The 26763-nt window shown below is 35.3% G+C and overlaps 1 protein-coding gene and 1 long non-coding RNA gene across 5 annotated transcripts in view; one reads left to right on the forward strand and one right to left on the reverse strand.

Moving 5' to 3' along the window:
• The window catches only part of MEOX2 (mesenchyme homeobox 2), a 72812-nt gene extending 60125 nt beyond the window's left edge, over positions 1-12687 (reverse strand). Inside the window, exon 1 of the mRNA XM_021935973.2 lies at positions 11767-12687. Within this exon, the coding sequence (XP_021791665.2) occupies positions 11767-12280 (514 nt within the window). The 5' untranslated portion in view covers positions 12281-12687. The remainder of the gene's footprint in view (positions 1-11766) is intronic.
• Positions 12688-12801: 114 nt separating this feature from the next.
• Positions 12802-26763, forward strand: part of LOC108585064 — a 47405-nt gene continuing 33443 nt past the window's right edge. For 3 of the 4 annotated variants that reach the window (XR_004183225.1, XR_002521050.2, XR_004183226.1), the window contains exons 1-2: positions 12802-14339; positions 20931-21534. This is a non-coding gene — a long non-coding RNA (uncharacterized LOC108585064). Of the gene's footprint in view, positions 14340-20930; positions 21535-24227; positions 24270-26763 lie in introns of those variants that run through there. The other variant, XR_002521051.2, reaches the window with a different exon arrangement.

The following is a 26763-nucleotide window of genomic DNA, read 5'->3' on the forward strand; positions in this document are numbered from 1 at the left end:
GTGTCATGTGTTTCAAAGCCAATAATTCAACATTTGTATTTTAAGTGTAGAATAATTTCAGGTTAACGTAGAATTCCACGAAGAGAAATGATAGGGTCAAAATAATACTACATGTTGTATTATTCTACAGCATTTAATTAGAGAAGAATGACAACAGATAAAGATGCTCAGAGAATACTTAGGGAGTCCTGGGGAAAGAATTAATTAAGTGCAAGTGACTTGAAAGTAGGTATAGAGAAAAAATACAGAAGAATATGGAATAGAATGGATTTGAACCATGCTCTGGTACGATGAAGCAATGGAACGAGTCTTAAATACAAGTCTAATAGAAAAAGAGAAATCATCAACTGAGACTATGAATGTGAAAGCATTTTGAAAGTAAATTAAAATTAATTAGATAAAAGATTGTGTGTGTGCGTGTGTGTGTTTGTGTGTGTATGCATGTTTGGAACTGGTGTTGTCTTTAGAAAACAAAAGGAAAAAAGCTATGGAATAATTAACAGTATTTTTGACATTTAATTCTGTATTTTGAGAGTCTTGTAAGAACTAAGGATCTGAAATAGACAAGAATGGTCAATGTCAGAGTGTTCCAGAGGTTATACAGTTCATTGTATTAGAGAGGAACAGATGGGTCTGGTGTTTACACATTGTGGGGAAGATGGGTGTGAACAGGAGAGGAGGAGAAACAAGGAAAGTATGCCTGGTTAGCATTAGAAAATGACCAATCATTAATATTTTTCAGCATCTTCTGTGCAAAAAGACTATATTCAATTTTCTTAAATCAATTGCTTTCTAAAACGGGATAAAGTTAAGGACTTGAGATAAGGGAAGGTTGCCTGGACTCTACTTGTAATAATGTTTTTTATTACTTTATCTGAACACACACAAAAAAGGCAAATACAATGTAGGTAATGCTCAACTTAACAAAATTACTTGGATTAAATGTTAAATTTTTAAACAAAAAACAGATTCTTCAATTCACAAATAACTACCTAAAATATGATTCGGTTCACATAAATATCTACTATTTATGGCAAAGCCCATCTACACATTGCCAGATATTAAACTCTGTCAAATATATTCAGGTACTTTGGTAATTGACCACAAGAGCTATATCATTAAAAAATTTAAAAATTGAAGCTAGGAAAGTTGGTCACTGTTCGCATTCATAAAACAAAGCTGAAAAATGTCTGAGGTAATCATGAAATCAGACTCTGGGAGAGGTAATTTACACCCAAGCAAAGCACTTCGTCAAATTCCATTTTGTTCACTTAAAAGCGGTAGCCAACATTTTAAATGATGCTGAAATTTATTTTTATTGGGAAGACTAAAAACTTAAGGCTTCAAAATATTTTATGAGATATTCCTTTTAAGGGCACTAGGCTGAAGTCAGGATATGGGAGCTCAGCTGCCACTACTTGGCTGAATGAACAGACATTACTTAACTTCTCTGGGCACATTCCCTCATCTAGGAAATACATTCATTGAACTGGGTAGTGCTCTGAGTCTCTTCTAGTGTCTTGATTATTTTGATTCTAATCATCTGTTTAAACATTACAGATTACTATTCATTAAGAAAACTTTGACAAATCAAGCCTCTTCTAAATTCAAAGAGTTGATGCACCGGTTGATGCCGTTGGACCCTTCTTGTCCCTGCTGTGTATTATCGGACATTTAATATTTTGTTCTTCTTCCTGTACTCTTCTCCCTACATCCTGTACTCTTCTCCTCCTCGTTCTACTATTATCTAGCGGAGAAACACTATTCCTTTAAACTTCTTTCATTTTAGGGATCAAATTGCTGTGGATCTGAAAATGCTTAAAGAGTTAACTTTGCATTTGTGATTTTAATGTAATGTTTGATTCTATTGTTTATTCAAAAGGCACTGTAGAAGTCTAGCATATATAATCATCTACAGTTTTGCTGAAGTACATTTCTGAATTCTGCACACTGCATTGTGGATGTGGGAGAGGTGACTAAACTAAATAGAGTCAATGCAGTCAACCACCCAGGACTTGCAATTCCAGGGGTTTTGCGGTTCCCTTTTACCTCAATCTAAGTGGTATTTCTCAATAACGTATTAAATATGCAAGCGTAAACAAACAAATAATTAAAATATTTTCTTTGTAAAAAGAAATTATACCACCAAAATAAAATTATTGTCATGCATTTTGTGTGAGACATACATGTTTTCAGCTTTCAGTAATATTTGCACATTTGCCATTCTTAATGGTCTCCAACTGGAACTGCTAAAAATAACAGAACTACAACAAGAAAACTCTCTCTGCCATAAAGTTTCTAACATAGCAGGAAAATGTCATTCCCACCCTCCTAGTTAACAGCTAAAACAGATACCCAAAATTTCATTGTCATATTTGAATTCCTTTTATTTAAGTTCTGTTTCCTCTTGACTAAATGCCCTGCCCCTCTGTACACTCTTTTTAAAAAGTTAAGTTCTGGCCAGGAGCGGTGGTTTACACCTGTAATCCCAGCACTTTGAGAGGCCGAGGCGGGCAGATCACTCGAGGTCAGTAGTTCAAGACCAGCCTGGCCAACATGTGAAACCGTGTCTCTACTAAATATACAAAAATTATCTAGGCATGATGGTGGGCACCTGTAGTCCTAGCTACCCGGGAGACTGAGGCAGGAGAATAGCTTGAACCCGGACAGCAGAGGTTGCAGTGAGTCGAGATAGCACCACTGCACTCCAGCCTGGGCAACAGAAAAAAACTTGGTCTCAAAAAAAAAAAAAAAAAAAGTCTTCATTTTATTCTTTATTTTGTTCAATATGTACTCTTCCTGAAAACAGCTTTTCAATGGAGAAGTAGCAGGAGACACAAGAGAAGAGGAGGTTAGGAGAGGCCCAAGCAAAAGAGGCTGTGGAATGGGAATCTTAAGGGTGGGAAAGGCACTTGAGCCTCTTACATAACTTGGCTAGAATTCCTCTTACATTTCAGGGAAATTTCATGCCATTTACAATTCTGACGACAATGATTATTTTAAATCTTTAGTAATTACTTAGGCAAGCCACATTTCCTACAGCAGTATTTGTAATAAAATGCAAACAGGTAGCATAAAACAGATTATTTTCAGATGGTGCATATGCATGACATAATGACACCTTCATTGATAGATGATAAAAATAATAACACTTTACTAAGCCAGTCATTGTTCTAATTGCTTTGTGTATATTAATTCAATTTCATTTTCAGAAACGATGGTACAAAAAAGTTAAAATTTGTGGCCAAGGGGTGACAATAGTAAGAGACAGAGCGGGGGTTTAGCCCTAACCATTGTGTTCTCCCAGATATGCTCGCCTCATTTCTTCTTCGGTTGACTCTTAGGGTTTCATCCACCTAGCCCCCGGGGTTCTGGCTTTGGATAGTGTTTGGTCAATGGGAAGCAACAAAAGAAGACTGGAGGACATGAAGACAGGTTATTGGATGATATTTGACATGAGATGCAATCCTCCATCTGAGGTCCCAACTTTTCAAGAAAGTTTCTATCCTGTTGCCCTCATTGGATTTTGGTAAGAGCTCCCTGCATTTGCCCCCTCAGGTTAGGGGAGCTAACATATTCCAATTGTGGACAGATCCTGGGTGATTCATCATTTCCTGTGGTTTCCCTACATTCTACCCACCATCAAATTGCCATCATCAAACCCTCTTCAATTATCCCTTTGAGTGTGACATCTATTTCCTTGTCTAATATGATAACTAAGAAATAGGATAAATCTTTTATGATTTATCAACTAATGGCTAAATATGCAAAAGTGTTGCCACTTTTTTATATTTTCCTAAACATCTGGGTATTCTAGAGAATAAATTATAAAGCTCTACTTCCAGGAACAAAGAATAGTTCTGGAGGAAAAATTACTTATAATTCTCTGAATTTTGAGTGTGGACATTCACAAGATGGTAATCCTGGAAACGTGGGTGGCAGCAAGCCTCCAAATAGGGATGCCTAAACTCTGACTTGCCTGTCATTTCAATCTGTCTCAATCATTTTTACATCTACACTCTGTCTAGTTTAATGCATTCAGATCTGTTTATACTTCAAATAAGAAAAAGAAATTCCCATGTAAACATAGCCTATAGGTGAGAAAATTTTAATTGTTAACGGCAGTAAACATACTAAGACCTCATTTTATCTTTGAATAATATTAAATAAGAGACATCACTTGATTCCAACCTATGCAGTGAGTGTTAAAGCATTATTTATATGGTTCTTTAAATGTGAAAGTTATTTGCTAAATTGCTGTTGTCCCACAAAATCAAAGCTAGTTCCCATTACATTTCAGATGACACATATTTATTTTCCTAAATATTTTCCTGCTTGTGTTACCTACCAACATAAATCAATGGTTTGCGAAATTTGCTTTGCATTCATTGTTAATTTGATAAGAGTCATGCCCACTTAATTTTTTCAACTAATAAGAATATACCTCAGTTTAGTTTGCTAGTTTTTTGGGTGGCTAAGAGTAATCATCCAAATGTTTACTGTGCAGTCCAGACGGTGGACAAGCTACCTCGACAGACTCCGAATATATTTCACTACTGCATTTGCAATTAACTATCACTTTGCAAAAATAAGTTTTCATTTGGGTGTCATTTCTGGCAAAAATTTAAGGCTGTATTTTCAAAGAGTAAAATTCCAGGCCTTTAAAATTCTACTGGCATCTGCCAACCTAAGCTGGACCCTCCTCTAGGTTTTGCAGAGCCTGACAGATGACTTCACCTTAGTCATCTTCTTGCCCACGGTCACGTAAGATAACTGCAAATTTGTTTTTTTCTTGTAACATTATGAGAATCTCTTGAAGTATGTGAAGAATAATGAGCTAAAGAAAGAGGAAAAACAAAAGAAAACAAAAACTGCAGGGACTTGGCAGGTTTGACTTTTATGACTATCATTGATTGCCAGCTTAAGCCTGCTGGACTCCTCATACAACTGTATATGCTTCAAGCTTAATATTAAATTTTGTAATTGGAACATTTATATTCATATTATGACATTTAATAAGGATGCTCTAATTCAGATTTACTATTATCAGAAAATTAAATTTGGAGTTCTAGTAATGTATGCATATATATGTGTGGGTGTGGGTGTGCATATATCTATATATCTATATGCATATATAAAGTAAATGCCTTCTTTTAACATGTGTTTTAAGTATAGCTTCCATATCCTAGTTAATTCAGCACCCTCCCTTTTATCCTTTCCTTGCCATTTTCCTCTCTACTAGATTACAATAAAAACAAAAAAACTATGAAAGTAAGCAGCTTACAATCATAATTTTAATCAATGAAGCCTATGCAAGCTTTAAGAAACATACCTCTAACATCTTAGAAATAAAGCTTATGAACACAAACAGCAGAATACTTAAATACATTTGAAACATTCACATTGAATTGATTCTGTAAAATTTTGAAGAGCAACAGCTTTTGAATTTAAAGCTATAATGAATACCCTAAAGTTTTTACCACTGTGAGTTATCACCTAGTAAAAAGATGTTATATTTGCAATAAAAGTACACATTTTAAGGACATAAAAATTGTCATCAAGGTACACAAATAGTTTAGAATTATTAAACATTTAAGTAAATGGAAATTTTAAAAATAAAATAGCAATATTATCACACAAGTTAAAGATCCAGTTTATTAATTTCTAATTCTATTGATAAAACAAGGGATTATTTTTTAAAAGCTTTTTCCCTGTTTCATACAAACCCTTTCCAAAAATGTATAGATACAGTACAGATTCTACCTGATCATTCTTGTGCATATGCTGATGTAAGAAACCAAAAACATGTAAATTATTTTCATAACACTGTGAAAACCAATATTAAAAAATACAGTACACAATTAATACCGAGTAACATGTATAAATTTAGAAATATTATGTTTCTGTAGACAGTGTAACATTATAAATGAAAGCTTCAGGAATAATGAGCTACTTTGATATATATCAAAAATTTCAAATATAGAGGAAAGTTAATAACCACTCATCACCCATGAAAATTAATAACCCATTCAATCATACACTTACCATGTAACTTTCTGTTAATTTAGTAATACATAATGTCAAAAGGTTTTAAATGAAAATACTTATCTGAAACTTAAAAAGAACATCTGAGATGAACACAAATGCATCAATAGATACATTATAGATTATTTTGTGTCATAAAATATTATCTAGTAAAACATTCTTAAAAATCAATATTTTTATAATGTAAGTAAAGTAGGAAGAACTCTTAGGGAAAGGGGCATCAGATTTAGATTAATTCTGCCTCTAACGCAAATTGAAGGCTGAGCTCTATATGACCTTAACCATTGTAAGTTTTATTACATTAAAATAAATAAAATATTCTGCGAGGTTTTCTCCAATGGGATTTTGAATCTCACTGATGACTATGATTTAGAAGTAGTATAGAGAGTTTTGCAACTAACTATACTTTATATCGTTACCCCTTCTCTACTTGGGGGTTCAGTTCAACACGCTAATAAAAGAAATAGGCATAAGAACATCATAAGGAAAGTAGGCAAAATGTTAGTGCCTCATTATATTTACAATCTTTACAAAAAATGTATGTCAGTAAACCATATTAACATCTAAAGCACATAATATGTAGAAACAAATTGTGACTATAAAATGTGTCTTGTTTCTTAAAAACGCTAAATAGGAAATAGATCGCATTTACGTCAATTTTTAATCTGTGGACTTTGGCCTTAGTTAGTGTTTTATTTTATTTTTTTGCTTTTGATTTTAACCACTGAAATCATTCACCAAAACTATAAGCCAGGAAATACAATGTAACTGGCCAGTTGAGAATTAAGTCTTCTCATTTTATTATTACAATCAAGGGGGGAAATGCTTATATATCTTCCTGCACAAAATGCTTCATTCATTTAAAAAAAGTGACAAAAATAAAGAAAATTTGGGAGAGATAAATCATCCACAACTATTAATTCAACAAATATTATTTAAGGAATTCCTATCTGTAATTTATTTTCTAATATTTCTGCATCCTTAGCATTTATCGCTCAAAGACATTTGCAGTCCTCATAGTGTGGAAAAGAGATATGCTCTGAAAATTTAGAAATAAATTCCTGAAGTGAATACAGTTCAAAACTAAAATATATTGTTGTACTATATTGGTTTTTCTCATTTGAAATGAAAATTTTAAAAGCCTTCACATTTGGTTTTGTGTGTCAAGCTGCCATTATAAAAACACTAAATGAATAAAATTTCGCAAGCAAGGCAGCATTATCAGCCTAAGTACATGTAGTGGGCTTATATATGGTGACGTTTTACATAATTCAACTATTAATTCATCTACAGATTTACATTTCTTAAGTGCAAAAAAAAAAAGCAATTATTTCATTACATACAGAATTCGCCTCCCAAATTTCCCAGAATCCAAGAGAAAGGATTGCTACCTTCTGATATTTCATTTTTGCTTAAAATTAAATTCTTAGGATGTTTAGATCTTATTATAAATATTACAACTTAAATTCTAGGGTTATAATGAATGGTCTATGTTTTCAAACACAGAGGGAAAATGGAGTAATGGCTGAAGTACTGTTTTTTCAGTTTATTAGTAAAAATCAGCTTATAATATGTCAATGTAATGGTTTCTATTGATAATTACCGTAAACAAAGATTAAAATTTTAAATACTAAGTTCTGGATTTCGAAGCCCAGTGAAAGTTTGTGCAATACCATGCCTTGCATTTATGATTTTTCTTTTAAAATGAACTATAAATGAAGAAATTTACACAGAAGTAGAAACTATTCCTATTTTTATTTGCATTCTTCCTTCCATTCATTGCTAACGTTCAACAATAAAGCATTTTAATTCTAAAGGAATTGTTGCTTTTAACTTGAGTGTGATTATTTTAGATCGTATTTTAGAACACTCATGTAGGTCAGTGATACTTAGAATTTTTTATGTCAGATTACCATTTTTAAATGTTCACACCCAAAATTAGTCTATGAGTCCAAGACAAAGAGTGAAAAACAAATCCATTTGATTTGTTCAATACTTCACTATAACCTTCAAGATCCAGTATATTATTTTTAAATTCTGAAGCAAATGCTGAAAAGCCACAATCCAGTAACACAGAAATGAAAAATAACACTATTTTATTCCTTTCAGAAAACACAATGATTGAAATGTCTTAGAAATATTACAGTGTAATACTGAATGAGGTTGAGAAGGTATTACTCTGAGTTTAACTTCCAGCTTCATAAATGTAATATTTGCTACTCATTCTGCATAGTCAAGCATATAGACAGACATAATTTGACAGCAAAGGCTTTATGATATAGTAGCTATAAATAAAATATTTGTAATTTTACAAGAATCTAATATGATTCAAAACCTAGTAAAATCTACCTCCCCAAATTGCTCTTTTCTTTTTTGATATAATTTTTATTTTTTATAAAATATGTATTCATAAATTTGAATAGAAAATATCTAGACATGTACACTGTATAATGCATGTACAAAAGCTAAAGTTAGATCAATGAATTAATTTTAGTTACTTTAACTAAAAGTGGGTAGTTTATTCCTACTACTAGATTGCTCAAACAGCAATCAAATGTAATTGAAACCAAGCAATTCACACTATTTATAGACATTTTTCAGAATCACCTGCTTTGTAGTGATTTTTTTCAGCACAGTTGTAAAGTTTTGATTTTTAAGAGTCCCTTTGAAGACGTGGCAGATGTTGGCTTTGCTAATAATGCTGGAAAGCGCAGCAGGTTCAAAGTTACAAAAATGTTTAACACATATAAAATATAACGGCGTGCTTTTCTATTAAATTTGGTTATTTTCAATTGTCAATAAACTTATGTAAAGGAAGCCTAAAGTCCATAAATATTTGCTTCCAAAACATGAAGCTGCTAGAGTTTATATATGTGTGTGTCCATGTGCATTTGTGGAGGGAAAATGCATAAAATATATACTATAGAAGCTTACATATTATAGTTTTAAATCATTACTATAAATTAAATAGTAAGGTTTATAAATATTTAAGCTGTTTTTCAATATTTTCTGGTGCTTAAAATTGTATTAGAATTTAACATGGTAATTAGCGCAAACACATACAGTCTAGGTATTAGATGCAGGGATACAGAATTTTGGTTCTGACTTTACCCTGGATTTATGTACTAAATCTTCTCTCAACCATAAATGAAAAGTAATTATAAACTACCTAACAAAATACAAATGGTCTCACTATATAGGATGAGATTTTTATCTAACACAATTTTAAATTTCAGGAGTTCTGAAATCACTTCAATTTTGTTTTTTAGAAATACTGAAATACTAAAATGTGCTATAAACAATGAGAGATATACGTATTAATAGCATACCAGGATCATAATCATTTTCAATGTTGCTTTAGTTTGTGCTGGATCAAGATGTCCATGAAATAAAATATCTTTGAAGATAACTTATGGAAAACCTAATGCAATTGTTACACGAGAAAGATATCTTTAATTTAAATCTATCTGAATATCTGACAAATATACCTCAAGCTGAAATTGGAAAATAAAATTTTATTTTTAATAAGTGTACATAAATTTAAACAGAAATTATTGGGATACTTCCTTTTAGTCAATATTTCTTCAAAATATCAAAGGAAAGAAAAGCTCGTCCTAAGTCCCCAGTATTTTTATCCTTGGTGATGACTAATTGTACTTTCCACTCAAGTTTTAATCTGTTAATAATTTATGCAGCTGACACAAACACTTATATTGGCTTATTTTTCCAGTACCCTCATTATCAGCTTCAACATGTAGAAATGAACTTAATTTTGTTAAATGGTTATTTCCCACTAAGTTAGGGGGAGAGATAAATATGTTTTGTTAAATTATTCCATTTAAAAAAAAATATTAAAATAAATTAAGGGAATCAGTTACTGAATTCCACTTTCTTGGTTTCCCCCAAACAAAATAACATGTGCTTGTATGAAAATTCAGTTTGCCCTAAGAAACTTAAGAGCAATGGCTCAGTTCAGGAAGCATAAAGGACAATCTGTCATGTAGGTTACTCATTGCGAAAAATAAAATGAACAGTAAGAGGTTACGGGAATTGCAAGAGTACTCTCATCAACCTGAACTGGGATCTGCTTCCAAAGTGACACTGATATCAAATGTTCGGTTTATGAAATTGTCACTGCATTCTAAAATTGACTGTTTTTCTAATACAAATTGAAACCTTCTTGCTATGATTAACCATTCAACTCACTATCTAAAGAGACTTTCACTTATAGTTAGGAAAGTACATTAAATATCAGTGACACTACTGGTAATTTTCTTATAAAAACTAATTTGTGACAGAACATTAAAAGTTCACCCCCTGACCTTGGAAAATAAAAGTTAGCTTTTGAGACCATGACAGAAGAATCCATCCCATAGGATTGCTGAATAACAATTGATATTGCTGTGAAGGGTGAAGGAATATTAAATATGCGGTCAATCATTTTCATTTATGTGGCATCTTACCTAAAGCTTTATACACGATAAACATTTTTCCAATACTTCAAACCAACATATGGGATTACCTTCTAGGACTATTTTTAACCCAATTCCGCAGAGGAAGAAAAATATGCAAATATTATATTAAACAAATGATATCTTCCAAAAATATGCAATCCAGGTTGCACTATAGCCACGAAAGAAAACTCACAAGTCTCTTAATTTTAAAGTATCTTTTAACAATTTTATGATAATACAGGTAGGTAAGAGCTTTGAAAAGTGGTCTGGAAAACTTTGAGTTTCTCTGGATTGCTACAGAAAAGTTACTCGGCAAGTTGTGTCTTCAAGCACCAGAGGTCAGAAAGGTTTCCCTTTTGCGTGGCTGCTCAAATTATCCCCACTGAAATCAGCGCCTCCTGCGCGCACCCTTGCATACCACCTTCAGGCACGTAGCTAACTAACACTACCCGAGCTACTGTTGCTTCGCTGTATTTGTCTCTACTAATACCCACTTGGTAGAGGGATTTGTTTTCCACTTTTGAAACGTAGATTCTGTAATTAGCTTACACCACATGAACATGTACTATTAAGGTTCGTCTTTCTTCCAATGTGAGCATCTATTAATTTACAATTCTCTGACACATTCCTTAAAATCTGAATTCCTAGATAATGTCTTTTTCCCCAATAAAGGGAAAATGTTACCATTTGAAATAGGGTGCTATTTAAAGAACGCTGAAATAAGAATGTTAGAAAAAAAAAACTAAAACTTTTTTTTTTTTCTCATGCGCTCTGCCAAGTTCCACTGCAAGTTCCAAATATTGTGCAATGATTTGGAAATCCAGTTAACGATGGGAAAAATCGAGCCACTCACAGTCGGGAACTTGCAAGAGAAAAGTCAAGAAGCGGCACCCGCACGCACGCCTGCCCAACCGACGCTGCATCCCTGGGCGCACGCCCCTCCCTCCCCAGCGCTGGGATGGAAGGTCACGCTTCGCAATCGATTTCACAGCCACTTGTCCTTTTTTATCAACCTTCTGGTAAACTAGTTTAGGACCTTGGAGAGCTTAGAGCTGCTGGCTGTATATGCATTGCTCTCGGATAAACACGTGTCCCCCAAATATCAGGACCAAAGCTTCACCGCCGAATTTGGCCGCGGGAAGCCACAAAGGGCAACACATTCCCATATTCCCCGCTGCCACCCTCTAGTGCGAGAATCTCCCCTGGCATCTCTCCGCCCCCTTTCCAGGCCGGCGCGCACTCTCGAGGGTGCCTGGTGCGCCCTTACCTGAGCTGTCGCTTTTCCTCTTGCCACCGCTTCGCTTCTCCGCCTCCGCAGGTGACAGTGCCTGGCGGCCGTAGTCCCCTGGCGCGCACGCGGCCCCAGTCGGGGTGCTGGAGCCCAAGCTGGAAGAGTTGGAACACAGGACCGGAGGGCTGCTCCCCAACTCTGGGGGTCCTCCGGAGTCGGGCTGGAGGCAGAGGCTGTGTCGAGCCGCACTCGGTGGGGAAGACATCTGCGGGAGGTGCCAGTTGGTTTGCAGAGCCTGGTGCTGCTGCTGCTGATGGTGGTGATGGTGGTGGTGGTGGTGGTGGTGGTGCCCCCTGTGATGCTGGCTGGCAAACATGCCCTCCTCGTTGGGGTATCCCGCGATTATGCAAGATGAGGAAGAAGTAGAGAGCTCGGGGTAAGACATATGGTCAGATCTTCCATGGAGGGCGAGAGAAGATTGGGAGAACGGGTGCAAGCCTTGCGCCGTGGCGTGAGGGCTGCGCAGGCAGCCAAAGAGCGGGTGTTCCATAGCATGCAAGTTTCGGGTTCCAGGCAGAAGACTTCAGGACGGTTCCAAAGGCCACCACCCTCTGTCACTTTTCACTGGAAACCGTATGATTTTTTTTTACCCTCCCAAAGCAATAGCCGTGCACTTCTGCAGAGCTCGGATAATCCCGGTTCTGAGCCCCAGCGGCCAGTCTCCTTTGCATATGAACAGTCGGACCTGGAAGAGCTTCCCTGAACTACTCAGATGTCAAGAGTGGGAGAGGTTGAAGCCAAAAGAAGGTGGTCCCAGAGAACTGCTTTCAGGGGGAAATGGCTCTGAGAGGTTATAAATAGAGTGTAACGTGAGCTGGGGGCCGGCTTAGGAGCCCAGAGTTGACCACATGCAAACTCCCTCCAAAACTCCCGCTCAGTTTGCGCCACGCGCTCCCAGTTCCACTTCCTATCGCCTGTTGGACAGACGCAGAGCGTCCACGCCCGCCCAGCACTGCCGGCTGCCAGGGCTACAAGCGGCACGCCAGTACCTAAGTCCCGCCCGGGAGGGCAGCAGCTCTGCCCTCCAGACTCTGGAGGCCTGGGCGCGGCGCACACCACCCCCAACCCAGCACCCTGATTCCTACCTACTCACTTTCCTCTCCGGGAAACGTGATTTGTCAATGTCATTTGTGAACTGTCACCTGCAGAAAAGCTAGGGATATGCCTAGCCTTTCAGGAACCCAAAAGAAGTAATAGGGTTAAACGAAAAGATCAGAGCTAGTTAGGCGCATCCTCGAAGTTTTTCAAACTTCGCATCTTCCAGTGCCCTGGGCGCCGCAGCGCGCCTAGGTTTTCACAGCTGGTTTCTGTGGGTAGATTGTTAATGGGCTGGGACGCCAGATCTGAGGTTGTGGGGATGAGTACCATGGCCTGGAAAAGGCGGTTCTCAGTGCGGAACGAAGAGGGACCCGGTAGGGTGGGTGGGAGGAAGGCGTGAGTCTGAAAGGGTTGCAGATGCCTGCTCCCTGGCATCCTCATGTGCGATGCCGGGTGGAGTCTCCCTTCCCCCTCTTTCCTGGTCCCGCTCAATTTCCTAGCCACTTGTCCACCAATAAGAAATTTTCCTGGGTCAAAAATATTTCCAGGCGATTTTGTCCCGGTCACATGAGATGTGTAGATTGCACGCACATTTCTAGCCTTTCCCCTCAGGAGCTAGCCCAGGTCTCCGCAGTTTCCTACAGAAATCCACTCTCTTCCGCTCAAAAATAAATCCGCTAATCGCATCCCTTATCACCACCGTCCCATTTACTGAGAAATCTTACATTTCGATAGCTCCCAAAATTCACTAAGCTTGGGCACTTGGCTATAACTTTGCATCCCTGAAAATAAATTAGAAAATTTGCCTCCAGTAAGCATGCAAGAACGAGGGCAGGACTTTGAGACTGCCACTTGTTTGGCGGGTGACAGGGTCCGCTGGGGCAGAGTCGTTTACACACAAGTGAGTGGCTCTGTAATGAGCAGGAGAAACAGTCAAGTCCCATCTGGGACCTGTCGCATCAGGAGAATATCTGTAGTCACCTATTCCGCCCGGGGCCCCAAATGCGCCACCAGCAGTGTCGCCCCGTTATTTTCATTGTCTCAGGTGTCCAGAGGATGATGAGCAGGTCTTTGAAGTTGTTAGTGGGATTAATGGGTACAGCAAACTGGGCTAGACATCTGGTTTGAATTAGGAAAAAGTATTGATTAATCTTTGAGAGGTGTCCCCAAAGCAGAACCTTTCCCCTCCTCTTCCAGTCCCCCTGCTTAAGCCTCACTATCTTCTTTTCTTGTAAGTCATGCTGCAGAATAGTGGCTTCTCAAAAACATCCGTGTGAAAGATCGAATTGTTTTCTATTGCTTAGAGGTGGGGTGGAGTGGGGGTTGATCAGGAATTCTGAGATTTGTAAGCGCTGCTTTCTTTAACGGAAATTGAGCTCTATTTTGAGGGAAATTAGTTTTGCAGACTTCGTTTAAAAAAAAAAAAAAAAAAAAAAAAAAAAACTTTTGTTCACCAGCTGCTCAGCTTTTCAGTCTGGGTCTGAGCTGAAACCTGCTGCAAGTCTTTCACGGTAAGAATTTCTTTGCCGATACTTTGGGAATCTAATATTGTTTTAGACTTCGAAAGGGGGTGTTGTTCAGGTCGCACGTTTCTAGGGGCTTTAAGCACTAGCAGGATGGCGTCCAGGACTTAGATCTTAAGAATATTTCTTCCTGCCACTCCCCACGCCCTTGGCTCTTTAAGAATAAAAAGAGGTGGGGGAGTTATAGTCCTCTAATATCGTCGGAATATTTTTTGTATTTTCATTGTGTTTATGGTTTCAATATGTGCTCTGATATTAAAAGTTAAAGTACAAAGAACAACACTAAACTTCCCCAACTTGTGTAGCTTCTCTATGGATTCTGGGTGAAAGCATTAAAGGCTTTATTTAAAGTGAGATTTAGGCAACCACCTCAATAAGCCTAACCAGAAATATTTACATAATACAATGCTGTCAACTAAAGCATTGTGGAAAATGTCAGACAAGACAGACTAAAATTACACATGATCTGCAGACATCAGTCCAAAACATCCACAATGGTCCTTTTGGTTTGCATTACATTGGTTTAGAGGAAGCTAAGCAATTACCAAATGAATGGATTTGAATTTAACCAGAGTGTTGCAGGTAACTAGCAACAAGAACACACAAATCTTTCATCTCCCAGAGCTGCCACTTCTTCTTAAACCTGCCCAGTGACTGTGCTGGATTTTTTCTCACTCATTGTGTCAGATGTTAACAATCTGTCCAGAAGTTTCTCTACAACCTGCCCCAGTCAGCCTCTAGAACTTTTTCTAGAAGAAAAATTTAGAAAAGGTTAGAAAAGGAGGAAGTCATTGCAAAGGCATGCAATGAAAGCAAAGGTAGTAAGATAGGTCTTTTTAATTGGAGACAGAAAACATTTAATATCAACAAAAATTATGAAGTCCAGTTTTCTTATAGAAAACACAACATAAGGAAAATATTTGGAAGGAAAAAAATGAAGGACTAAAAAGGTCTTGGTAAATTCCAGAATTAAATAGGACTTTAATTTTCTCTGGATTTCTAAATATGTATTAATCATTACATAAAGATTTTTAAATATTAATTTATTCAAATATTTGGAATAAGATAGAATATTGAATTTTATGTTCTAGGTTTTAGAGAAATTTTTAAAATGTAATAAAAACAGGAAAAAAAAATCCTTAGCTTTCCTATAACAGCTACTTCAGTGTTCACATCCATAAAATCCAATATTGAGAAGATGCCTCTTTATTTAATGATATCAAGAATGGTAAAAATTATAAAGTTTATCATAAAATTTCTATAAACAATCATTTAAAACTATATATGGTATAGTATTTATCCAATATTTGCAATATACTTGAGTTTTCCTGAAGAAAAGTTATATTAATGCCAATATTTCATGGAAGGTTTCAATATCCAGTAACACATTATAAAGAGGTTGACTATGTGAAAAGGTATGCTACCTAGCTCTTGTAGGCTCCACAACTATAATGATTTTAAATGTAGGCTAGGTTCTTTAAACTTGATGAGTGTGTATATCTATTGCTTCTTTGGCTTAAATACAATGACATTCAAGAGTAAAGGTAGAGATTTTTATTTTTATTAGGACTATTTTTTTTTTAAGGGGAATAGAACTCATATTAAGCAACACAACAAAATTGTATTTAAATTTTACTAATGATTTTAAATGTAGGCTAGGTTCTTTAAACTTGATGAGTGTGTATATCTATTGCTTCTTTGGCTTAAATATAATGACATTCAAGAGTAAAGGTAGAGATTTTTATTTTTATTAGGACTATTTTTTTTTAAGGGGAATAGAACTCATATTAAGCAACACAACAAAATTGTATTTAAATTTTACTTTAAGAATCATGACGATTCTTTTAAAAGTTGCCATTCTTCTGCACACATGTGACATGAGTTATCATGGTACTTCAAATATTTAAAATTAAATAGAAAATTTTACTTTGAATTTTACCTAATAGGTAAATTTTCCTTGGTAACATATAGTCGTAATATAAGAACTTAAGGGTGGATGATTAAATTAATATTGTAACTTGTTTCTGAAAACTTTATTGAGTATAGAAATATTATTTCTGTTATATTTTGCCAAAAAGTAGCAGCTACGTCCTTCAGTTCGTTCTTCTAAAACAAAGAATTTTGAAAACGTATCCAAATATGCTAAATACCCAACGGTAATTTATGTGATTTATGACGTACTTTATTTTATAAAACTAAGGAATTGATTTTCCCCCGGAACTATGCATTATAAAATTTATGGAACAATTTTGCTATGGTTAATGCATGTTATTTAGTGATTCCATATACTTTTACACATTTTTTAAATGTTATTATTTTTACATAACATTAATTGGTACATTCACAATAAAACTTGTTGCATTCATTTTACATGTACCAAAATAAATGAACACTTAAAACCTTACTTCTAAACTGTAAAACAATCCAATGTACTTTGTTTTTCTAGTTTCTAGGTCTTCCTGTATTTACATTTATTTCTTTCAGGAATTAGTGGTTTTCTTCAGTTCAATTCCTGTATACTATAATCAATGAAACTGTTCTAAACACTAAATATAACTCTGCCTAAAGCAATAAGACAGAAAACAAAATAAATCAAAATTAGAACTATTTAACAGATAATCTTTAGAAAGCCAGCATGCAATATAGATTATGACTAATAAAATTAAATCTAAAAGATTGAATTAAAAATCCAAAATATATGCATTCTTTCATAACATGTATTCACACAGTTAATAAAATTCTAATGATCTTTTGTCTTTCTTTTTCTTTTCTATTTTGTGAGGAGTATTATGACTGGGAAGACATAGATTGCCTCTCAAATTTCAAAAACTTCTAACTGGACTTCCTTTTGTTCACCTGTTTTAAATCCATAATTATTTGATAGTTACTTCATAATAATGCTAATAGACAATAATTAATTTCTACATTTTCATTTGCATTCATGTTGTATGTTATTTTTATTGATAAATGTAGGCCTTTTCAAAATTTTATTATTGAAAATTATATCCTTTCCAACACAGGGAAATGTATAGGCAAACTAATTCAAGATAATTTTATAATGAAATGCTCTACATTGTATTTTCTATAGCATCCAACTCATAACCATTACATTTCTATCCACAATTTAAGGGAATTACACCATTTATTTCTCCCGTGTCTTAAAAAGCAGTGCTATCCTTTCATATGAATTGAATTTAGAAAAGTTTACAAATCTCAGAGAAGAAAAATTGAATCGAAAATACAGACAAGAATTATAAGTAAAACCTTAGTCTTCTGTTTTAAGTTTTCCAACTTGAAGAGTTTAACATAACTAATGTAACTTTGGCACTATGATATGTTTTTCTTGTGTGTTTTTATTTTTCATACTTCATCAAATTGTAGCAAGTTTTATTCTTAAAGTGGCTTTTCCATTTTGAGCTCAGGTTTATGATTTGGATTACTAAAAACCTCTGTGTTTTAGCTGTTAGTATAGTTCTCCAAAATATTTAATTGCATGCTCGTATTTTATATGATTCAGACTCAACAAAGAAATACCAGCTGCCTTTTATGTCAACATTCTTTTTCAGGAATAAAGGAAAAATGTTGTATATTTGTATACCAAACAAAATGAAAAGTTAAGGCCAAATACATGATCTCTTATAAAAGCATATTTTTGAGAGTTTAACATTATAATAGTACTTGATGGAGGACAGGTTTTTTTTCGAAGATTTTGAGAGTGATACGGAGTATTTCATACAAGGCAATGGCCATATGGAAATGGATCAAAACAAGGATGAAATAATTAAATGACAACTGTCTGCCCATGTTTTAATTAACGTAAGAACCAAGAAAGGTAACAGAAGGTCAGAATGAGCCAAAAAAAAAAATCAGAAGAGTATTTAGCAGGTAGAAAGACAGAAAGTGAGATAAGCTTAAAGATATTAAAAATAATTTTAAATTTGTTAATACATAAATTGTAAGCCACATATGATCATGATAAAAAGATTCCAGATTCATATCTTAGTTTAATTGGAATTTTAAAAATAAATAATCAGAAAGGTTCATATTTAACTGCATGGCATATATATTTTTGATAGAAGTAATAATGAAATATTACTAATCTGAGAAACGGTTTCAAATAATTCATATGAAATGTGGATATAGATGTGATCAGTGCTTAGATATGCGTAGGCTATTGAATATCTGAAGTTCTGAAAAATCACTGCCTTTTCGTCTTACAAATTTGTAACCTGAAACTCATTATAATCAAAAGGTTTTTCTAAATTGTATCTATTTTTAGAGGATGATTTCTGCTAAGTTGGGTTCATAGTATATGGGAAGGGAATAAGCTGGTTTTCAACAGCTGTTAGTGTCTGAGGAAAAAAAAAAAAAAAAAAAGAAGTCTTGGGCCAACTGCACTCTAGAGCACTTCAAAGCACAAGTAAGGAAATTCTGTACCGAACACCGAACACCAACCAGAACCCAGGAGGAATACCAGCTCTGAGCTCAAAGGCCCAGGAAAAGGCAATTTCTCATACTACCAGCTAACAGTTGTTTTCATCCACAAAAGGGCCTGTGATCAAAACAAAGCTTTCTCTATATTACATAAGACTGTATAAATACTAGATACAACCTCTTCAACCCTTAGAGTGACTAGAAAAGATTCTTCCCCCACCTCCCCAGACATGCATTATGCATGACCTTTGTACTATAAGCTCAAAGTTGTGGGACCTTATGTTGGTCCAATCCCACTTCTAACGATTCATTCTTGAGGGTATAAAAAAACTAATGGGTAGAAAAAGAGAACAGTGACTGAAGAGGTCAAAATAATCTTGTAATACTTCATGATAAAATAGAATCAAACTGACAACTGATGTTGAAAATGGACTTTATGAGTAAAAGAAAACTGATGGGTTTTTCATCTAATTTAGGACATCAGATTAGTAATCTGAAGCAGCATTTCTGCAAATAACTTATTAAAGATGATTAAGTGTGCTGGTTAAAGTGACGGTAATGTTTCTCTGAAAATATACTCAAGGTCAAATTAAATAGACTTGACCCATAGTCAAATATAATAATACCTCTATTTATTGCAAACAACTTTAAGAATATTCCTTTGATATAGTAACTATAGAGCAATAAAAATAGCACATTTATGACCTTCCAGGTTAATTATTTTATTCGTCATAGTTATCATCTGTGGGCCAGTACTACCTGTCAACAGCTTATGAAATGTTTGAATTTCTACAAATTTTGTTCTTGGTTACCTCTGGTATCCTACCTCTTACAGTTAATGATGTGATTTGATCAAAGTTGAAAGCTGAGTCCTTTTGGATTTTAAGATCTGATCATACCTTCATCAGATAGACCCCACCAGGCAAAGGTCTCAGGACCAGGTAGCACCACTTGGAATCCTTCCAGAACCAAAGACAAGCACATAAGTATAAAACTGCAAAAATGTTCACTGTTGCACATGTGGTGATAAAGCCTAGTGTGTATTTTTAGAGAAGAAAGATATGAAGAAGCACATTAGAAGCTTGTAAATGTTATGCACTGTAAATCTAAGGTTATTGAATTAGCTATTGGTGTTTCTCTTTCTGTAACAGTATTAAAGACTTGCTGATTCATGTCTATGTGAACAATATTTTTCTTAAAAAGCAATTGTCAGATCACTATAATTTGGTATTTGTGTCAAATATAGCCGTGGCTAGAACCAAAAAAGTGGGTTATTTTCCTTGTACTGTACTGGTAATTCCAGCAATCAAAAATTGCTAAATCTCAATTTTAAGTGAGCAAGTCCATGTCAGTCTCTCTCTAAACAGACTTATTGACAAGTCAGTTGCTTAAGTCAGAAGTAGGAACCCGCAATTGCCAGGCCCCTCCTTCCTTCTCCTTTTCCCCCGTGCAGTCAATCATCAAGTGCAGTATTTACTTGATGATTACCAATTATACTTATTTAATGTTCATTAACTCCATAATCCTCTCCATCACCAGTCAGTACTTTCTTTGGGGGCCTCACTCTTCTTGTTTGACTTATAGAGGGGTCCCATGATCCTGTAGTTGCCTAGAGCATTCCTCCATCTTCAGAGGCAGGGTGGAGAATTGATTTGGATCTTAGCTCTGTCACTTTCTGATTCTGTGGATATATTCATTTCTTAACTCAAGAGAATATTATAATAAACAATTTAGACAATGCTGTGAACATACTTACCATGATGACTGGCATAAGCTCAACAAATGTTTAACAAATTTAAGTTACATCTAGACCTCACTGTGGAACACAGATTCATGTGGTTGTTGAGCACTTGAAATGTGTCTTTTCCAAATTAAGATCCATTCTAAGATTAAAATGCACACCAGATCTCAAAGACTTCTTATGAAATTAATGAAGTTTTTCATTGACTACATGTTAAAATAACCATGGTTGGATACATTGGGCTAAATAAAATATATTATTAAAATTAACTTCTGTTATTTTTTACTTTTTTCAGGCAGATGCCAGAAAACTTAAAATGACCTATGTAGTTTACATTGGACAGTGCTAAGCTAGAGGATGTCATTTAACTTTTTCTTTCTTTTATTCCCTCCCCTTGCAAATAGGTACCAAATTACATATATATCTGTCAAAATGATGTAGGACCTAAAGTCTCTCTGTAAGTTGATCCTCTTGACCCCACGATTAGGAGCTTCACAATGTGATACCACACCTGGAAACCTCCAGAACAAGATCTCAAGGAAACACAGGAAATTCCTGAAACAGCAAAACCCCCTATGTGAAGACGCCTGTTATTCCTTTGTGCATCAGGAGCATCACTGTTAATTAACTGTTGATATACTTAAAAGAGCTTGGTTGGCAATGTCCTTTTTGAAAAAAGAAGAGCCAGGTGTGTTATTCAGGATGAACTAGACAATGCTGTCACAAGTTTACCTCTACGTCTTATTGCCTTGGAAAAATTTCCTGCATATTGTGGCACAAGATGGTTGGCTCTCCAGGCAGCAGTTGGCATTGTGAATCAGTCTTCTCAGCATGTATCTCCAAGATCCCACAGCAGGAGAAAAAAGAGGTGGAGGGTCACATGCCTGGTGTTACATACTTCGAGGCGGAGGTGGTAGGTGCCATTTCTGCTCACAGCTCATGGACCAGAACAAAGCCATGCATACCTGCGAGAGGACCAGAAAATATTCTGAAGCACATGGCTATTTGGTGAGCAGTAAATGTTTCTGTTACAACAGGTTTTGACAAACTTCAAATGTACTCCTACTAGGCCTACTTCACACCACTAAACTCTATACTTCTTATTTCTTGATGGCATCTTATGTTGATGTTTTCTGTCATAGTGTTTGGCACAAAATGAGAGCTCAATACATATACTTAATAGTGCATTTAGATCTAAGAGTTTCACTTTACACAAGATTTTAGTACCCGTGTAGTGTTGGGCCACATCAGGAAAATGTAACTGCTTCTACAACTGTAAAGAAAACTAATTATATGCTCATCGCAGCTTCAGGTTTTTGTTTTGCTTTGTGTTTTGTTTGCTTGCTTCTTTTTGGTTTATAATTGTTGCTTTGTTTTTTGCCCTTGAGCAGAGGTTCATTTCTAATTTTCACTGGAACTAGAACAACAGTTGTGTCCATATGCAATGACAGTGTTTCAGATTCTTGGGGGATTTGCCCACAGTGTCTGCAGTCGTATTGTGACAGCAGTTGTGATGCCAATCTCTGTAAATCAGACTTATTCCCAGTGAGACATTATATATTTTTGCAGCCAATACTATTTATTTTATAGTGATTTGTAGCATTGTCTCTGAAGAGGATACTTTGGTTTGTGTCTTGTTTTGGTCAGTTTTCCACACTTTGATTGTGGCCAGGTTAATTAATATTTTTGTGTCTAGGTTTCCTCATCTCTAAAAAAAACAATGTTTATTTCTATAGCTTCATGTTGACAAATTATATAAACTATGTTACTCAACTGGCAAGTAAATTGATGTATAGTATATTTATAAATGATAGATACTATCTTTATGTTAATTTTTATTATCATCATTATCATCAATTTTCAGGTCCATGTTCTAAAAAGAAGGCACACTGTCTAAAACAAGCTTTGTAAGAAAATTTTGAAGTATTTACATATATCTAACCATTCATTCCACCTTTTCTCCCAAATAACACTCTAATACCTTGAGACATCTTGTCTAGAGCAAGATTTCATAAATGTTTGTGAGGCAGGATAGTAGGGTCTGGAGGCAGGAAACCTAAAGCCAATTCACACTGACTTCCTAGTACTAAATCTAAAGGAAAACCCCAACTTTCCTCACCCAAGTAACAAAAGGATCAGAGGCTATACTCCCTTTGCAACCTGCCCCTTTTCTGCCTGGAAGATGAAAAATGAAACGTACCTCTGATTGGTCCCCTCCGGCGACCAGTCTGACTGGTTGCCGATCACTACTTCATTTACATAGGGTGTAAACCGAGTAAACCAACGGGAAACCTCTAGAGGGCATTTAAACCCCAGAAAATTCTGTAACCAGTGGTCTCCAGCAGGTTGCTCAATCTTGCTCCCACTCTGTGGGGTGTACTTTTGTTTCAATAACTCTGTGCTCTTCCTCCGTGGTTTTGTTTGTGCTTTTTGTCCAAAATGCCAGGAATCTGGACACTCTCCACTGGTAACACTTGTTGATCAAATAAAGAATATGCTAAAGATAAATGTGACTTTAGTTATCAACATTTTTAATTAAATGATTATACATTTAGGTTGTACATATTTCACTTGACTTTTCCACTTCCTTCAAAGTAATAGGAAAACAAAAACTCTTGGCTTATAAAACCTGGAATTTGAGATGCCTGACAAAAATGCTTCATATGGCCAAAAGAACTGTTAAGTTCTAAAGAAAAAGCCGTGTGTCATTTCTTATCTAAAGCACTTTGGATAAATTTATAGTGGAATTTGATTTTAGGTTGTACAGAATCTAGCCATTAGTTCAAAAATAATGAACAGTCCTGTAACAATAGAGGTTTAGTGAGATAATAACTACCTGACTAGCCCTAACCTCAATTATAGTGTAATATGCAACTCACTTAACTCCAAATAAATGAGCATACTAACAATGAAATAAAATGCTCATAAAATGAATAACATAGAACTTAAGATTTAACATCTATTTACATCATTATGCTTGATTCATATAGTGGGTATATATAAGCTATGCTGAAAATAAGCTCAATGTATGGCTTAATGCTGACTAGAATGTACATTCTTTTACAACTGAATCTCCACTTCCAGAAATGTTTTGTGGTGATTTACAGTACAATTTGATAAAACAAAATGTAAATATAGAATAAAGACTATAGATTAAATAAATACTAAAGGTCAATACATTATAGACTAAAGTATAATATACAATAAAGACATGAGAACCTTCTGAAGGAGAAGTTTCCAAACCTTAAATATCAGAAGAAACCTCTGGGTTTTTGTTTGTTTGTGTGTTTTTAGGAAACGCATTGTAGCACACAGCTATGTAAGGGCAGTGAGAACCAGAGCAATCAGGATGGGCACAGGTCAGGGGCACCAAGCACCACTTGCTCAGTGATTTTTCCCTTCTCCTCACAGCCCACAGGCTCATGAGCGGCACCTACAAAGAAACAAATGGATCTTGAGACACAACCTAAAAACCAAACACGAATTTCTCCAATATATGTAACACAGCCAGTGAAATGGCTCCTCAAATGCTATGCCTGTGTTTTCTTGGTCTGTTAATTCATTTGATAGGCACATTCTTGGGGCAAATATTTGAGCAACATTATTTTAATTCTTATTTTTTTTCAGAGGCAAGTTCTTCCTCTGTCTGGAGTGAAGTGGTATAATCATAGCTCACTGCAGCTTCAAACTCCTGAGCTCAAGTGATCCTCCTGTCTCAGCCTCCCTTGTAGCTGGGACTACAGGTGTGTACCACCACATTCAGCTAATTTTTTAAAATGTGTTATAGAGATGAGTCTTACCATGTTGCTCAAGTTGGTCTCAATCTCCTGGCCTCAAGCCATCCTCTCACCTTGGATTCCCAAACTTCAGGGATTACAGGCGTGGGCCACCACACCCTATTTTCCTTTATTTTTCTCTTCAGCTGTTTAGTTATAAATTCTTTCCAGTTGTCTAAGTTTTGTTTAACATATACAGATAGATTGCCTAAAACTATGAATGTAGAAATATTGCTTTTTTTTTTTTTTTTTTTTTTTTTTTGAGGCGGGTCTCACTGTGTCTCCCAGGCTGGAGTGCAGTGGCCCTGATCTCGGCTTTCGCTGCAAGCTCCGCCTCCCGAGTCCACGCCATTCTCCGCCTCAGCCTCCCAAGTAGCTGGGACTGCAGGCGCCGCCACCGTGCCGGCTAATTTTGTATTTTGTGAGAGTGAGTTTCCTGTAGCCAGGATAGTCGATCTCACAGCCTCGTGATCCACCGCCCACCGACCTCCCAAAGTGCTGGGATTACAGGCTTGAGCCACCGCGCCCGGCCAAATGTAGAAATATTTCTAATGCAGAAAAATTTAATCTAATACCCTTGTATTTATCAAGAGTCAATTTTTTAAAAAACAGAGACATCTCTGTAAGGCCTGAACAGCAAAATGTTAATTAGTGGAATCTAGAAAAATCAAATCCCCACAGAATTCAGAGCTAGAAAAACAGAGTCTAATAAAAAGAGAGTAAAGGACATGAATTACTGTATTATCAAAGTAGAACTATTTATGATCAAGAAATATTAAACTACTGGAAACTTATTTGTAATAAAAATGAAAGTTAAAAAAGATAGCATTTCCCACCTATCAAATTGATAACCATTAAAAAACAAATAGGTTATGATGACAAGGATTTTGGAAAATAATAAATGTTGTACACTTCTGAGAAGAGTGTAATTAGAACACATTATATAGTGGAAATTTTAAGAGTAAGTAAAATGCTGACTTTAATCCAATAATTGCAGATGAATTAATATAGTGAATGGAAATAATTAGATATCTCAAATGATGTACATACAAGTATATCTCTGAAGTGATACTTATTATATTGAAATATGTCAAATAAAATGGATTAAATAAATTATGGTAAATCATAATAAGTAGAGCATAACTATTAAAAATCATGTTATAAAATAAAGAATATAGAAAGTCAATCATGATATAATGCTGAGAAAGAAAGCAGGTTACAACCATATGATTCAAATACACTCACACCATACGTGTTCTGTTGTATTTATTCTATATATATTTGATTTCAAAGACACACTCAAAATGACAACAATTTGAGCTTATTAATACTATCTCTAGTTGGTGAGATTAGTGGGTATTTGTATTGTTTCTAACAGTTTTAAAATAGTTTTATAATTTTTTTATAGTGAATGTGTACACTTTATTATCAGGAAAATGCCTTTGTTTTTTCTAAATATTTAAAAGATGTCCTATGTATTCGAAAAAAATCTGTAGTGGCTCAAGTCAAGTTTTCACATGTTAAATAAATCCATTATGTATAGACACAATTATCACATAATTTTTCATTGGCCAGCAGCTGTGTTAAAGGCCTTGATTATCTTTAATGAATCTTTGCCTTTGAAACTGTTGTTTCTCTTTCTAAATAACATCCATTACTCTAAAATTGTATTGTTCTGCTATCTCCAATTTGGCACTAATCCGAGTCAACTCAAATGTGAATGATTCAATGGTCTGCCTCTGAGTAAGGTGAAGCATATGGAGTGCATTATACTTAAGACCAAGAGTTTATACTGGCTGGTTGGTAGTATCTGGGGGTATAAACCAGGGTGTTGTCTTAGATAAATATAGCTATTTAATAGTTTGAGTTATGGTAAACGGAAACCAATTCTTCTCCCAAATGTAAAAGTTGAAACTGGGGCAGGGACATTTTTGGGTTTTTTTTGCTATGATAGGGTCTAATCTTTAGTGGGAGTCAGAATGGCAGCAAGTGTTCTCGAATAAAAGGATGACAAGGAAAAGTTTAGAGTGTCACATGACACCTTCTATTACCTATGAGGCATGAGCTGCTGCAGTGCTAAAGCACAAGTTTACAGAGTTTCAGTGTCTTGAGATTTTTACACAAAATTTCAAATGAAACTCATAGTGTTAATTTTCTCCTGAGTTGATACCATTTTGCAAAATACAAATATTTAACTAACAATCCAAAAATAAGCACATTCAAATTGCTAATACATAACCAAAGAAATAGTCTTTCCTTAATACTAAAAATATTGCATGAAAAAAACACAGTTTAACATCCATTTGTAGTAAATATCCTCTTCCTCTCTCTCTCCCTATCCTTATCTTCCCCCTCTTACTCCCTCACCTCTTCTCTCTCTCTCTTTCTCTCACAAACGACTTAGATACTGTTATTGATGTCTCTAATATGAAAATACTCTTGGCATAATGAGAGCTTAAAC

This window comes from Papio anubis, chromosome 4 (assembly GCF_008728515.1).
Source record: "Papio anubis isolate 15944 chromosome 4, Panubis1.0, whole genome shotgun sequence".
Taxonomy (NCBI): domain Eukaryota; kingdom Metazoa; phylum Chordata; class Mammalia; order Primates; family Cercopithecidae; genus Papio; species Papio anubis.